Genomic DNA, 14,641 nt, shown 5'->3' with positions numbered 1-14,641 from the left:
GTCTGCGCACGATATATATATATTCGAATCTGCCAGTACCAAGTTTAAGAATGGCAGGTAAACGTGTGCGTGGTCTGTGTGTGTCCGGACAACTCGCACGACCTTCATAAAAACTCGTCGATCAAAGATTGTCGGGAATGTCGAGTGAGAACTCGTCGTCTACAGGGTGGCAAATAAAAAATGAGCCAAATACGCCGGCACGGCTAATGATGAGCGCAAAAACGGGACACGCGAGATGTATAAGTATAGATCCGGCTAGAAAGAAAGTCTCTGCTGTGGATATATACGTAATAACTATATAGGAGGAAGAAAGTTGAACGAGTCGCGATTACAAATACGCCGCTGGGATTAACTCTGATTTGATCGGACGAGAGTGGTCCTTGTAAAATTTAGCCTTTTCAACACTGTTATTCCTCCCAAAGTCCCCGAGGAATATCTTGAAATATTTGGAATTCTCTAGCTCTTCGACCGAGCTTTTCAGGAAGAAGGCACGATTTAGTTTTTGCTCTTGATCCACGCCTATTCCATCCAGATGCTGATACTCTCACGTGGTTGAAAGACGCATAAATACATAGATTATAACCGTGCACGCTACCTTGGCCTCCCGTGGGGCTAGCTGGTGGGTGTACAAGTCACTACAAGTTGCCATGCGTGCGCGCACCGATGCGTTGTCAAGGTATGCCACCCGGCCAATCCGGCGCCACGTATACATGCCAATCGCAGCACTTCGTTAGACCGCTTCGCTCGCACTCCGCAACAGTGGGGCACGTGATGCGCACACGTCTTTCCGAGCTTTTAAGTCGCTCGCTAAATCCTGACTAAAACGCTGTCGCACACCGTCCGTTGACATACGCTCTTTCTCTCTCTCTCTCTCTTCTTGCATTGAATTTACGCGGGAAAAACAGCAGAGATTATATCTATCTACGTGAGATACTGTGTAAGAACTTCTGGCGTTAGTGTAATACGAAAGGTGTTCTACTTATCGTCAGTGAAAGACGGAGTCACGTTTGGATTTCGATTGTGAATTTGTTCGTTCTTTTGTGATACCAGCATGACGAATCCGCTTGCGTGCCGCATAGGGCTATTCGTGTGGGATCGAGTCTTCCGTGACGGGCCTTCGTAGTTTCCGTAAAAAGCGCGGGAAAGTCTCGAGAAACTCATAAGTGCCAGAATAGTTTCGCCGTGACGTCACGGTTTTGCGAGATTTTTACAAGGAATTGCAACAGTTACGGTTTCCGTTCCTCGAGCTTTTGGTGTCAAACTATTTAGGTGGGTGGAATCTCGAAATTTTTCGAAAGTTTGGTGAGCTGGTCGACCTTCGGGAATTTCGTGGCGAAGTTGCCTCAAACGAGAAGAAGAAACGAAGTCAAGGTTCACGTGACGCTAATTTGTGCTTCGCCAACGCGGGAAAGTCCCAAGAAACTCATAAGCAGTGTGCGAGGGAGCCCCGCGTTGAAGTTGCGAGACCATTCGAAAGGAGACGTCGTGTCGTACAGATGTTTATTTTAACTTCCTAGAAAAACTTACTAAAATATCCATACAGGATCGATTGGATTAACATAAATCATATTTGCAAAGTCAAATTCAAGTGGGTTTCGTTTAATTTATATAAATTATATTCAATCTTTGTCTAGCAAAAAAGTTGTGAAATTTGAAATCGACTAGTGTTATATGGGTCAGCGGTGTTTCACAATCACAAAGCTGATTTAACAGCTTTGTGACTTTCACACGTAAAATCTTGTGTCAATTTTTACAAATTTCTTCCTTTGGCATGATAGAAATGTCTATGGAGACAAAACTTGGACGGAATATTTTACAGCAATAATTCAGGTACCGATATTTTCCAAATAATTCGTCTCGTGTATCTAATATTTGCAAACCAGTATTTGGACATTGTTGAGATAAATTGAAAGTATAAATAATTTTTTGGTGAATCAACTTTGTCGTCAAACATGTAGGAAATTAATTATCGAGCAAAGTAGATACGTGGAATCTAATTTACATATAAAACATAGCGAGTCTTACAACTTGTTGATTTTAATTATGTTATTCGCGTTTGCAAAAATATCGTGTTATGAAAATTATTTTATACGACTGAAAAGTAGTGAAAACTAATATATCTTTTTAACGTCAGCTTTGTGGTTGTGTCTAGCTAGATATTTAGATGTGAATTGAACGGCGGGGAGCTACTTTTAAAAGTTTCCGATGATGAAATGGCGAGAGTGATAATTGCGGATGCTTGCTAGTACAAAATAATTTGATTTGCCGCGAGCTGTGGCTGGAGAAAGTGAAGCTCTTGGAAATCTAAAGTAGGCGTTTCGTAGTGGTATTTACGTAACTACATGACAGCCAAAGTATCGCACGTGCGGACGTTCAAGTCTCTGCCCTGTAAATCCCAGCTCTATTCTGAAGACTTGTTTTCGCGTTGCAAAGCCTATGAATGTTTCCTAACAGGTTCCGAAACAGGTATATCGTGTATACATCAGATATTTCAAAAAACGTCTCGCTTTAAAAATGTAATCGGAGAAAAAATTAAAATAAGATTTCATACACTAAGCTAAGCGATTTTTAATAAAAGCTCATTATTTTAATCCTAGATGGCTCTTTAAAAAATATATTTCTTTTTATAGGGGCAGATTTATTGTGGCAATCCATTCAAAATAACTTCGATCATATTCTGCAGCAAAGGATTCGCGGATGAAGTGAGAGATAATAGGAATGATAGAAAATGGGAGAAGAGAATGTCTGAAGGCACAAGGCCTTTGTGTAACCAGCACGGTCTCTACGAGCTCGATTTGAATACCAAATCACCGTTCTTGTGCAATTTCTTCGTTTTTTATTCTATGGTTCCTACGACCTATTCACATCTACCTGTTTCGCGTATTTTTAGGCATGACACGCTTTTTTATTGAGCCGACAACTCATTGTGAAAATAAAAATTGTTAAAATGTACCTAGATCCAGGATGCAAGCTTTCGAATACTACGATTTTTGAGTCCACAACACACGGCGTCTGATCCATTGTATTGTTAGATAAAATTTAAGTAAAATTTGATATTATATCAATTTCATCGGTAGTTCAGTGGCAGAATGTTATTGCTCTCTTATCTCATCGGTACTTCAGTGACTGCACGAATAACATAAACCATCTAATATTTCGTACTAATGAGTAAATTAATATTCAAATTGTATATAGTATATTTTTCATCGGTGAGTATATTTTGCTTATAATCTGGGATTGCAACTTGATCTACAAAATAAAATGCATATTTGATTAGATAAAAATTGAAAACCAACAAAGTTAAAAGAAGACTTACTTAAGAGAAGAAATGATAAATAGAGAGCAACTTGGTTTAGCCTCTCCTAGGCTTTGTCTGTACGCGGAGGACGGAGACATAGCCTAGAATAGGTTAGGTCAGGGCTCGTTCTACATTATTAATTTCCAAGACTACTCAAGGCTAAAAGAAGAAAGAGTCCTGAAACCATCAAATGGTACGTATCTTTTACACTAACCTTCCAATAATCGAGTTTATAACCATAATTCACCAAAACATTTCATTAAGTATCTTAATCACTTTTAACGGTAAGTATAAAAATCTTTAGTCAATCTTAGGAAGGAACAACCAAAATGGAGCATAAACTTCAATTATTTCGATGTGATTTAGAAATAATAAATGTGGCTTGAATTATAAAAACATTTTATAATGTCTGATTAATTTTAATCAAATTACGTTAATGACAGAAACAGCGGATACCTGAAAATTGTTCTTGTGATTATCTATTTATATATATATGTATGTATGTATGTATGTATATGTATATATATATATATACACATACTGTAGGTATAATTTGTATACGTACATGACTACGTAATTTACATAAAAATCATGGTTTTCTTATAAATTAAATTCTATATACAAATGACGTCTTAGAAAATAAGTAATCGACAGTAATGGTGCGATCGCTTGGTTAATCACGAGCATCTTAACGCTTGTCTTGATTTAAATAAGTCTAATTTATTGATAAATTATTTTTGAGCTTTCATAGTGTACAATATATTTCTCCGACGAAAATCAATTTGTTTTTCTCATCTGTTTCTTTTAAGATTCTATTGTAATTTAAATAATCGAGCAGAATATTTGAGCAAAATAGACAATCTTTTAAGATTCATGAATAATAAATATTGGATAATATTAATACAACTATTTAGGTTCCTACATCTAATTGTGAATGTTCGAAGGATCAAATATTGAAAAATAACCACTAGAAAAACTAATCAATAATTTATAAATGAAAGTATAAAAAAGCACCAAGTTCTACTTTATGTAACATTTAAGATTAATTTTACTATAGCTGCATATTATAATAATATTATAGGAAATTTCGAAATGATCCTTAAAAAAACGTAAATATTTCTCTTTTCAGTTTGCATAGTAATTGAGATACTCTATTTATCTATAATTGAAATAAAATTCATATTTGCATTCATCTTAAAAAATTGTTAACAAGGTACTACACTATCAATTAACATTTGTCAAAAAATAACGTTTTTTAATAAAAAAAAAATTGTTTCACTGAAACTGGGATCACTGGATTAGAAGAAAATTCCATTATTATATTATTCTAATAAAAATAATTATGGCCAAATTTGCAGAAAGATTATTGCAAGTATTATTGACGAACCTTATTTTTACGAATTCATATAATTCATTTTAAATTCCTCGTGCTAGATTTTGTTTAACAATATTTATATAAACTCTTATTATTTTAAATTTTGGAATTGATTACAGATTAAAAGAGTCAAATTAGTATTACAAAAAAGCATATCTACATAAGCTAAAGTGTCTCGATTATACGACCTAAGAGAAAAAACTAAGCTAAAAAAATTATTCTTACGGACAATAATGAGTTTAGGAATTCATTTCGGTCTCTTGTAGTCACGGTTACACAGAAAATAATTTCTCGATTCAAGAATTTTATTAATAAAATAGTAAATATACAGTTTAACAAATAGTGATAAAATAAAATGACTAAGAAATTTTCTTACAATCTATTAAATGTAGTTTGATAGATTGTTTTAATTAAAATTAACAAGACTTTAATCAAATCGAGCAATCATTTTAACGAGTACTAATAATTTTAGATATGTGAATCAGTAGTCTAACTACAAACTACAAGAGCATAAAATCGCTCACTCATAAATATGATATGTCGAATAAAGTACGGCAACGTGACATTTTACTACTAACCAGATATCTTTGCCATTGAAAATAACACGCTGCTAATACGTTACCTACGGACAATTATTAATTTTAAAGTTGGAGCAATTACGTTATTTGAGTGAAGCTATATGCGCTGCAGACAGTTAGAATTACACTGATTCTCTTTGGGAGAATCTTGTAAAAAACTTATAATACCCCGCATAATATTCAAGCATGACACTCAAAGTACTCAATCGAGCCATGCTTGAATAAAATACCGATTAAAAAAAGGTGTCATACTTTATTCCTAAATCGTATAAATGGTGATTAAGTTACAGTTTAAGGTGATGCAAATTATGTTGTACCGATAGAAAAGTGCATGAGTTTCAATAAATAACTTTCAACAGTAAGATTGCAAGTAAATTCTTGAGTTTGACCTCAATAAAAAATTGAAAAAATATTGCATGGTCCCGGAATTTCGATTTCTTTTTTTTTTGTCAAATCAACAAAACCATTCAACAGCATTGGAATTCTGACTACTTGGTTCCATTTTCATTAATCGTGAATTTTTCATTACGGTGGAATGTATAATCTTATCTAAACAAGAGAATTTTAAAAATAACATCATGAATGTTAGTAATTTGGCAGATTTAACGTCTATATAAAATAATATTTATTTTAAAATTTACTAATTTCTTTAAATTTTCGAATTTCGAGGAAAGAGCTTATTCTGACGGGACGTAAGCGATTATCTTTTAGGTCTATTAGCTTCCACAATTATAATGAACATTTGGAAATAAATTAAAATAAATTTAATTGAAAAAAACTTACGTGTATCCTTATTAGCTAATTTTACACATCTCATCCAAGGAATCTCTTTTTCCACTTCTCTTTTGGTATAAAACTTCATGCTTATTCATGAAGATATCACGTAAATCATTGAAAGCTTAAAAACTTGCAATTTCAATTTCTTCAATCATTCACTATGCAGTGTTGATTATTTCTTGTTTTGTCTTTTAAACTTAATAACAATCAAGGTTGACTAGAGGCTATAATCTCTTGGATCAATGTTGGAGGAGGCTCCTGTTCTTCAATTAAAAGTCTTCTAATAGGAATTTAAAGCTCAAGTAAGCTTGTAGTTACTTGAAATTCGCTGCTCTTTTTCAGTTTACTAGACTCCTTACAGTTAGTAGTTAAATGGCGGAAGTATATTACGTAATTGCTCGAGAAACTTCAATAATTCCTGAAAAAGTCTAGATCCTACATTGCACGGCGCAGATAATATACAAAACCATTTTTCTTCATTATCTCTCTTTCTTCATATTAGATATTGTGCTTCAATCTAAAAAAAGAGAAGCGAAAAGCACGTATTGAAAATTGCTTCAAGTCCTTGTAAAGTTATGAAGTCACCAGATTTGGCAGAAGTTCGTTTCTCGTTGTGCCAATAGCTAATCACTGTGTATGTTTCTTATATTTTTTAATTTCATCGCACGGTAAATTGACACGTTGGTGATAAAATTCTCAATGAATATGAAAGTCCCGTAGAGTCTGTAATATTCGATTAGAGTCTTTCTTAAAATTCATACTCTCATTTTCCAGATTAAAATCATCTTTACTTCTTTGTAGAAACGATTCTTACTGTAAATACGATAAAGATCTTGTTTACTCTTGACGATCATCCTACCTTTCATACCAGAATTTCTGTGCGCTTTAAGTATATAACGCCAGCAAAACTCGCTCTGCTTGGGATATGTCGCTTTAAATATTAATCTCGTTAGCTGCAAACCGCAGGAATCTCCTTTTTCGTTCACTCTCTAAATCATTTTCACATGTATCACAATGGATCTTCAGTTTTCAGTCGTGCACAAAGTCTTCATCAGTAGTTTCGATCTAGTTGTGTTCTAGCGCGGAGTACCCGGAGGCTTCCCACCTCATTCGTGCCAGGAAGTTTACAAGAAGACTGTATGTGTGTGAGGCAATTTAAAGGTTGCAACACTGGCGATTAGCAGAACTGACGCTGTGAGCAATGCTGGTGCTACCAGAGGAGCCCCAACTAACGTTTGATATGTCGCAGTTCCGATGAGGCCGGATATTCTTATTGTTGCTGCTAAAAAACCGAAACCAGTGCACCTAAAAATCGTTAAAAATATATTACAATGTCTGCTCTATATGTAAATATATAATAAAAAAACTATATACGAATACCTTAAATGTGTAGGGAAGCTCTCAATTGTGACTAAAGTGAGCGAAGTCCAAGCAATAGCAAAAATAGCTGTAAATCCTCCTTCAAAGCCAAGAACAGCTGAACTATTTGTTCCAACTAATAGCAGGCATAGTACAGCAACGGAAGAGAAGAATAATGAAATACCTATAATATAAGCATTATGTAATTATCTAAAATTAAAATCTAATTTTAATGTTAAAATATGTCCTATATTCAGCCGTACCAATCATTTTTGGCCGCTGGAGAATTGTCAGTGCAAGTCCTGCAAGGGCAGCAGCAGGGACAAAAGCCAGTTGAGCAACTAGATGTCCATGCAAAGCTTCTTCTATGTAAATATTATAGTCGAGATCTAAGGTTGGACAAGGTCCAATCACACTTAACTTTGTATTATTTGTCATGTTGCACCGAATAAAAACCTGCTTTGATAAATCTGTATCCACGAATCTAATAAAAATTTCTCCAATGAGTTTTTATTATTGATACAAAATTTATTCAATCATTTCAATTACGACTCACTTCGAATCTACGATCCAGCTGTCGATGAAATGGGTCTTGCTTGACTTTATATTGCTGAACTCCACAGATTGAAAGGTGCAATTGTCAAAGTCGATATGATTAAATACCATTTTTGTAAATCTTAAAACAGAAATGATAAATTTAATTGAAGTAGTTCAATTCCATTGATATCTTCGGTTAAATTACTTACTTGCAGTTTAGAAACTTGCAGTCTTTATATTGACGATTTTCAAAATGTTCAGTAAATATTTCATTCTTGTACTCTTCTCCATTGAAATGTTCTGTTTTAGTTTCATAATCAGTTGCTCGTAAAAGCTTCAAATATTCTGGGCACCACACCATAATACCATAAAGGCTAAACAATATAATTTTTATTATTCTTAAAATAAGATTTAAATCTAATATATAAAAAAGTCATTAAACCCTTACCCAAATGCAGCAGTAGACCAAATAATCAAGAGTACTATAGTGACTCTCAAATAAGGTGGTGCAAAGAGTTCAAGAAAAGAATTCCAGAACTAAAAAAACAAGAATTGGAATTATAATTTCATCATTAAAAACATTATAATCAGTGCATACCATTTCAATAGAACAGAGTATGTCAGCCAATACACTTGTATGGTTTGAAGGAGATGGGGGAGTTAAACCACGAGGTCTTTTACTGGGAAGCTCCAATTCAGACAGTTGATATTGTGCACCAGCAGCTCCCTTTCTTGAATTATTTTTTTTATATATTTTCTACAAAAACAAATACATAAATATATGTCCAATGATATTTAAAGTTATGTTACTGAATTTATATTATAATTTACCTGGTAAACCATCATTGCTTCAACATCTCTACCAGCTTCTATAAGATATCTTGGACTTTCTGGTAAAAAAATGAGACCAACAGTGGCACATAATGCTGGTAAGCAGCACAGTAAGAGAAACCTATGCCATGCACTGAAATGCTCTTTGTTTTCCAGTATAACCATTTCTCCTGTTGTTGGCACAACCACCCAAGCTAGCAGAGCTGCATAAACTCCACCTAAAGCACCTGCTCCCACTAGCAAACCAATCCATCTACTTCTGCTCAGTCTTGGACAGCACTCTGCTAAATATGCAAAGGCTAGTGGTACAGATCCTCCTACACTATAATAAGAAAGTAGAAATAAGTCTAAAACTGGTCAAATATTTGACAATTAAGATTACTTACCCTACTGCAGAAAAAAATCTGGCAGTCATGAAGGTACCATAGGTAGGCATAAAAGTGCCAACACCACTGAATAAAGCATGAACAGACATAGCAGATAAGAGCGATCTTCTTCTACCAAGCCGATCTCCAAGTCCTCCCCAGAATAATCCTCCTAATGCTAAACCCATTAGAGTAATATTGCCTGCAGAAATAACAAAAACAAATTAATCAGGCTGCAATTATATAATAATAAATGTAAATTCTAACTTACCTAGCCATCCTTTTTCACTATCTTTAATGCAAAGTTCAACTTCTGCACTTGGTAATATGTATGGTACAACAAAAAATTCAATAGCATCAGCAGCAAGACTCAAACCTGCACACAGTGTAGCTAAAACTTGAAAGTATCCAACGCCAGCCTACAAAAATAAAAATATAATTTTATCAATTTTTATTTTACAAAAGATATACAAACATAAAAAGCAAATCTAAATAATGATATGTACATGTCTCAGATAGGTATTTCTTAATAAGCGTGAAAAAAATGAAAAGTTGGAAAGTTGGAAGGTATAATAGGGCTGTCAAAACAAGATTATTTACAGGAAAATCTTGAAGGTAACCAGGTAATTCTCTCGGTCCGCTCCTGATCTTGACAATAGGCTCATCCTCCACTACAATTGCCATAATTGTGGAAAAATCTCCGATGACAAAGGGAATGAGGAAGAATAAGAAATCTTTAATGACGCGTGCTTTGATGGAGGGCGACGCCGTTTTTCTTAGTATTGGTTATGTTTTTATTATAGGTTATGTACGTGTTATCCACATTGATAAGGATTTTCGATATCACTCACGAGTAAATTCGCGAAATTTCACGCGAATCTGTTTAATCTTGATCGGAGACATTCCGAGTTAAGAGGGAACTTGACAATCGTTAAAAACAGTAAAAAATAAAACATTATTAGCCTGCGAGAGTGAACGATTAGCTTTCATACACTCGACTGCGTTCTACTTTCTTTTAAGTTGAAATTTTGCTATGATTGACGTCTTTACTGCCTTATCGAACTTTTATGGATTGAATTTTATGAGGAAGTCCACACTGTTTCTCTACATTTAAGACTGCACTGCTACCCGATTCTGTTCTAATTTCTTATCGGTTGCATTTATGAAATGCCGATGGCACCGAGATAGCTCCTCTCTTTTGTATTGTAAATATTAGCTCGCGGATTTTCTTGTCTAATCGTATGTAGTTGTTTTTAAGCCTTGAAAACTTAAAATTTCCAATCTTCCTAAATTTATTCATGAAATTCTTCCAATGACGTGGCGTCTTTTCTACATTAAAAAATCTTTGAATCTTGACAGCGAATAACACTACAACGACAAGAGAAAATCTTTGTTAAAACTTGCTTGAATGCTTAGTTTTTTTTCTGTTTTTCAGGAGTGAAACGAAAAGTTTTTTTGATTTTCACGATTTAATGGCAACATGAAATTCATAAAAAACTTTTTTAAGTAGTGACAATAAGTTGTTTAAATTTGTGTTTATTTTTTAAACCCGAAAGACAGAGGTTTAAAAATTTTGACCTGTTTAATGGCGTCTTCGTGAAACTGAGCTAGAAGAGTGGCGTCTACAGTGGAATCGATAAGGTCGTGCTCTGCAGAATCGGCGGAAGCTGCATTTACGCCGGCAGTCGCGGCGTTAACCGGTTGTGTCGTCATTTCCTCCGTGTAAAGTCCTGCTCTAATGGTCACGTGTCGTTCTCCGGTCCGTGATATCGCTGCGCCTCCACCAGAGGATGCCATTCCACCCCCGCTGCCAACAAGCCACTGGCTTTCCTCCTCTGACGAGGGCATCACTGCCACAAACCATCTAAAACCGAAAAAATCACTCTTTTCAACTTACAAATCTGGGGCTGCAAGAGCTAATTAATTGCAACGACCAAAGTCTGCATTTACAGTCATTGAAAATAGCTATGTAGCTTTACTTGAATATTCAAACGAACATTAATAATAATCATTCAGAGTAAAGTTTTTTCTAGTCAAGCAAATTAAGAGGATCATCATCGAAAAAAATGTCTCTGGGTCAAATGTCAATGAGCTCTCTAATATCGGTGAGTCATATGAATGCGGAAGGGTAAACAACGGCAGATAACAATTAATGACAGCTTGTTGAGAGTCCAAAGGAATTGGGCTCTGAGAAAGAAAGTGGACTGTGGAATGACTATAGTAAGTACACTATGTATAAGATAATTATATATTATGTGAATAAAACAGTGAATTAATGGTAGCTGTCGTTTAAGTTAGTTTATTAACTTGACGTGGAAATCTTCCTGTACGATGTAAACACGTAATAGTATATTTTATGCTAAAAGAAATCTTTCGTTTATGTCTTACTATAAATTACGTTTTATTATTTTTATAGACTTCGCGTGACTTTTAAATGAAAATAAGAAGAACGAAAAGGTTAACGTGTACATCATCGTATTTAATGAAGAGTGTAACTCGGAGCTTGTAGCATGTTTCCTGCATATAGAAACACAAATTAGGTTTCCATCTTAAAATAAATACAAGATATATTCGTAATTTCCAGACTTAAATGTCAACTATAATTGCATCAAAATAATCTTAAGTGTTTTAGTATTGATTTTACAAAGGGTCAAATATGAAAATGGCGGCACTTTCACAACTCATTATCCCTCATACTTTCATTTCTTGAAATTTAATATATTTAAAAGTTAGAGGAACAAAAAGGTTCACTCGGAAGGATAATTTCTGGATGTAAAAATGTTTCACTTACGAGACGATTGGCTCAAGAATTTCGGTCCGAAATCGTGAGGTGAATGACTGGAGCATATTTAACCGCATCTTAGACTACCACGTGTTGAGTAATAAACTGGCATAGTATAATATGTTTCAAAACAAATAAGAAAGCATATCGTACGTTCTTCTGCGTAAAAAATTCAAGCAGCAATTGTCCAGATGGAATTTCCAAATATTTCCACTACATAACATATGCGAGTACACGTGAAGCAGTTTGTATATGCTTGGCACAAACATTGAAAACAGCGAACACACATAAGACAGCTTGCACGTATTAGATACAAATACTGAGAAAATTTACGTTTGTTATCTAAGCCATGCAATTCGAGTCTGGCTGACGTTCCAACGAACTGATAAAATTCAGAAGACCACCTTTCTCTCTACACGTCAAATTACCATATTCTTATCTACGTTTCATGAACATGTGACAAAATTGACGACAAACCAATAAGACACTGATTAATCAAACTTGAACAATTGATTGAAAAATATTTGAAACGATTCAGCATTTCGAGATTGATCACTTAACAAAAAACTGCTTAGCAAAATTTAAAAATATACATAAAAAGGCTGTCAAGCAGCGTTTGGAAAAATTTTGATCGGAAAGGCTGAGAGGCAATAATAGGTACAAGTTTTATTAACGAATAATTACGTATCTTGTACCTCGCCCTTGACGTTCAACCTTGCCGTCGCATCCTTGTTGCGACAAGTTTTCTTTTAAGTGTTCGACTCTGTGTACATCGATGATAACACAATTAAAACTCCCCTTTCCCCACGACTAGATTGTCGACTGCCGTATGTTAATTCGTGTGCACTTGTGTTTTTACACACACTTATGCACTCTCACTTATACATGCACACGCACATTCACTTGTATCTGCGAATATTGCCGTGGTACGTGCGCGTCTATTATTTCATTTCATTTAATTTTTCATTTCCCCTACGACCTTCGTCCAGCACAAACTTGTCACATTAATTTGCCTCGATCAACTAAAAGCACTTGCTTTCTTTCTTCGAATTCAAAGCTTCTTCTCTCTACACTCCTACTGTTTAATATTGCAAATATTGCCAAATTTAATTGACCGAGTTATTTTTACGATGATTTGGCGAGAACTTTTCGTAGCTTGTGTAGTGATAAGTAGATATAGTACACTCGTAGTCAGGCCACGTGTCGGTAGCTGTCTATTCTTAGCGCTCCTTTTCTACTTTCTCGTATAATAGATAAATCTGATAATGTGGTAACTATCTCTTCAAATGCCCAACGCGATGAAACATTCAGTGACTAATTACAGTTGTAAACATTTATCGCGGCAGATTACAATTATTTTCAATACTGTTGAACTTGATTTTTAATAGCATAAGTGAAAATGGTATTTGTTGAGTCAGACAAATTAGTCAACTTAAAATATCAACGAATCTTTGAGTAGTTTTTAAATGTTGAATCAGGATATCGACATGACACACTAGTAAATCATGCCTGAAGCGCGTAAAGTTAGTTAATTACGACCTTGTATGAAGTTTTCCTATGGTAAGCCAATCTTGTTAACAATGTTTTATTGACGAATTTTCCACACACACACACACATACACATTGTCGTTTTTGTGGATATATACATTTTTTTACTTACAATTATAGAATTTTCGATTGATTTTACAAAATAAAATAGATATTTAATTGTAAAACAAACAAACAAAAAATACATTAAAAGCTATAATTTTGTATAGGCTTAGTAATATTTACCTGGTTGATAGAGAATTTTCTGAAAATTCTACACCGTCTCAAAATGGAGTATTTTCCGATAAAATTGCAATAGTCTTTGTTGTGGTTTCAATAATGCTGTTACACAAAATTCAGTTCCAAATAGCCGGTCAACGCATTGATTATTGAAGTATGTGATACTTACAAGTGTAATGAAAGTTTTTTGTTTGAATGTAAGAGATTTTCTGAAATTATGACGTTTCGTTGTTAAAAATCCGAAGTTCAAGAATTGCAAAATTGTGCATAATCTATTATTACGTTTTCCAATTTATATTAATGCTCGCAATATAATTTAACAAAATTTAACTTAAGCACTATATTGTGGAGAATAATTATTTCGTGCTTTACCTCCCCAATTATAACAGCCACTTTAAAAATCGTACGGAAACTTTACACTTGCTAAGAATAATGATACTTGGTATTATATGAAGGGATACAGTGGACCAACTTTTTGTTAAATGTCAATAATTTGTTTTAGATGGAAAGCGTTCGAGAAATTGTCACTTTTTAGAAATCAAATGCAACGATCATGACAAAGAAGCTAGATCGAACTCGCGAATAGGACAACACGTATTATCACTAATTTCGATCCACAGCTCACATTTTACGCGCCGTGTCTTTTGGAAATCAATGAAGGCAGGACGTGACAGGTTGGGACAGAAAATTTCTCGTCCAGGCTAGAACTTCCGGCACTTTCCACGTTCCCCTACTCATCTTTATTATCAATTGGATCGTTTTAACTGTCAAGACCCCTCCGGATACTCGCAGAATGCGTGAAACATGCTGACATTTTTGTGATATAAGGGAAACAATACTGCGAGCGTAGGTATCGATTCGCTACCTTCTAAATGCCGTTTCAAACACATTCGGCCAACCACCACAAGAAGCACTCTACATTTATTTTCAACGGAGATAACAGACATCCGTAACATATCTAGATGGCGACAC

At 34.5% G+C, this 14,641-nt stretch overlaps 1 protein-coding gene across 7 annotated transcripts; it reads right to left on the bottom strand.

Moving 5' to 3' along the window:
- Positions 1-3,488: 3,488 nt before the first annotated feature.
- On the bottom strand, positions 3,489-14,549 carry LOC136782357 (synaptic vesicle glycoprotein 2B-like). Of its 7 annotated transcripts, XM_066741754.1 has the most exons (14): positions 14,042-14,182; positions 13,839-13,878; positions 13,676-13,771; positions 10,699-10,984; positions 9,392-9,539; positions 9,142-9,322; positions 8,756-9,077; positions 8,523-8,681; positions 8,373-8,461; positions 8,134-8,298; positions 7,944-8,063; positions 7,651-7,871; positions 7,409-7,571; positions 3,490-7,333 (listed from the first exon to the last, which is right to left on the bottom strand). In XM_066741754.1, exons 4-14 carry the CDS (start codon positions 10,966-10,968, stop codon positions 7,153-7,155), a joined length of 2,019 nt encoding a protein of 672 aa, XP_066597851.1. In that variant the 5' UTR covers positions 10,969-10,984; positions 13,676-13,771; positions 13,839-13,878; positions 14,042-14,182; the 3' UTR covers positions 3,490-7,152. The 7 variants fall into 7 exon arrangements, 5 of the variants coding, with proteins under 5 accessions (XP_066597851.1, XP_066597853.1, XP_066597852.1 ...); XR_010824116.1 differs by lacking the exons at positions 13,676-13,771; positions 13,839-13,878; positions 14,042-14,182 and adding an exon at positions 11,912-12,400 and having other exon boundaries at positions 3,489-5,800; positions 6,035-7,333; XR_010824115.1 differs by lacking the exons at positions 13,676-13,771; positions 13,839-13,878; positions 14,042-14,182 and adding an exon at positions 11,912-12,400 and having other exon boundaries at positions 3,489-6,751; positions 6,888-7,333.
- Between the last annotated feature and the right edge of the window lie 92 nt (positions 14,550-14,641).

The sequence above is a fragment of the Prorops nasuta genome, unplaced genomic scaffold, assembly GCF_024137725.1.
Source record: "Prorops nasuta isolate Cenicafe-Biocafe unplaced genomic scaffold, Cenicafe_Pnas_1.2 PNAS00025, whole genome shotgun sequence".
Classification (NCBI taxonomy): domain Eukaryota; kingdom Metazoa; phylum Arthropoda; class Insecta; order Hymenoptera; family Bethylidae; genus Prorops; species Prorops nasuta.
The sequence above is the reverse complement of the archived record's forward strand: the minus strand, read 5'-3'. Positions and strand labels throughout refer to the sequence as shown.

Bases quoted from the DNA above. Each gene is read 5' to 3' on its own strand.
- LOC136782357 (XM_066741753.1), bottom strand. From the start codon at position 11,979: ATGCGGTTAAATATGCTCCAGTCATTCACCTCACGATTTCGGACCGAA. The intron at 9,078-9,141 runs GTAAGTAATCTT...TTCTTATTATAG, and splicing joins AGATTTTTTTCTGCAGTAGG to TGTAGGAGGATCTGTACCAC. The intron at 7,572-7,650 runs GTACGGCTGAAT...CTTATATTATAG, and splicing joins CCAGCGGCCAAAAATGATTG to GTATTTCATTATTCTTCTCT.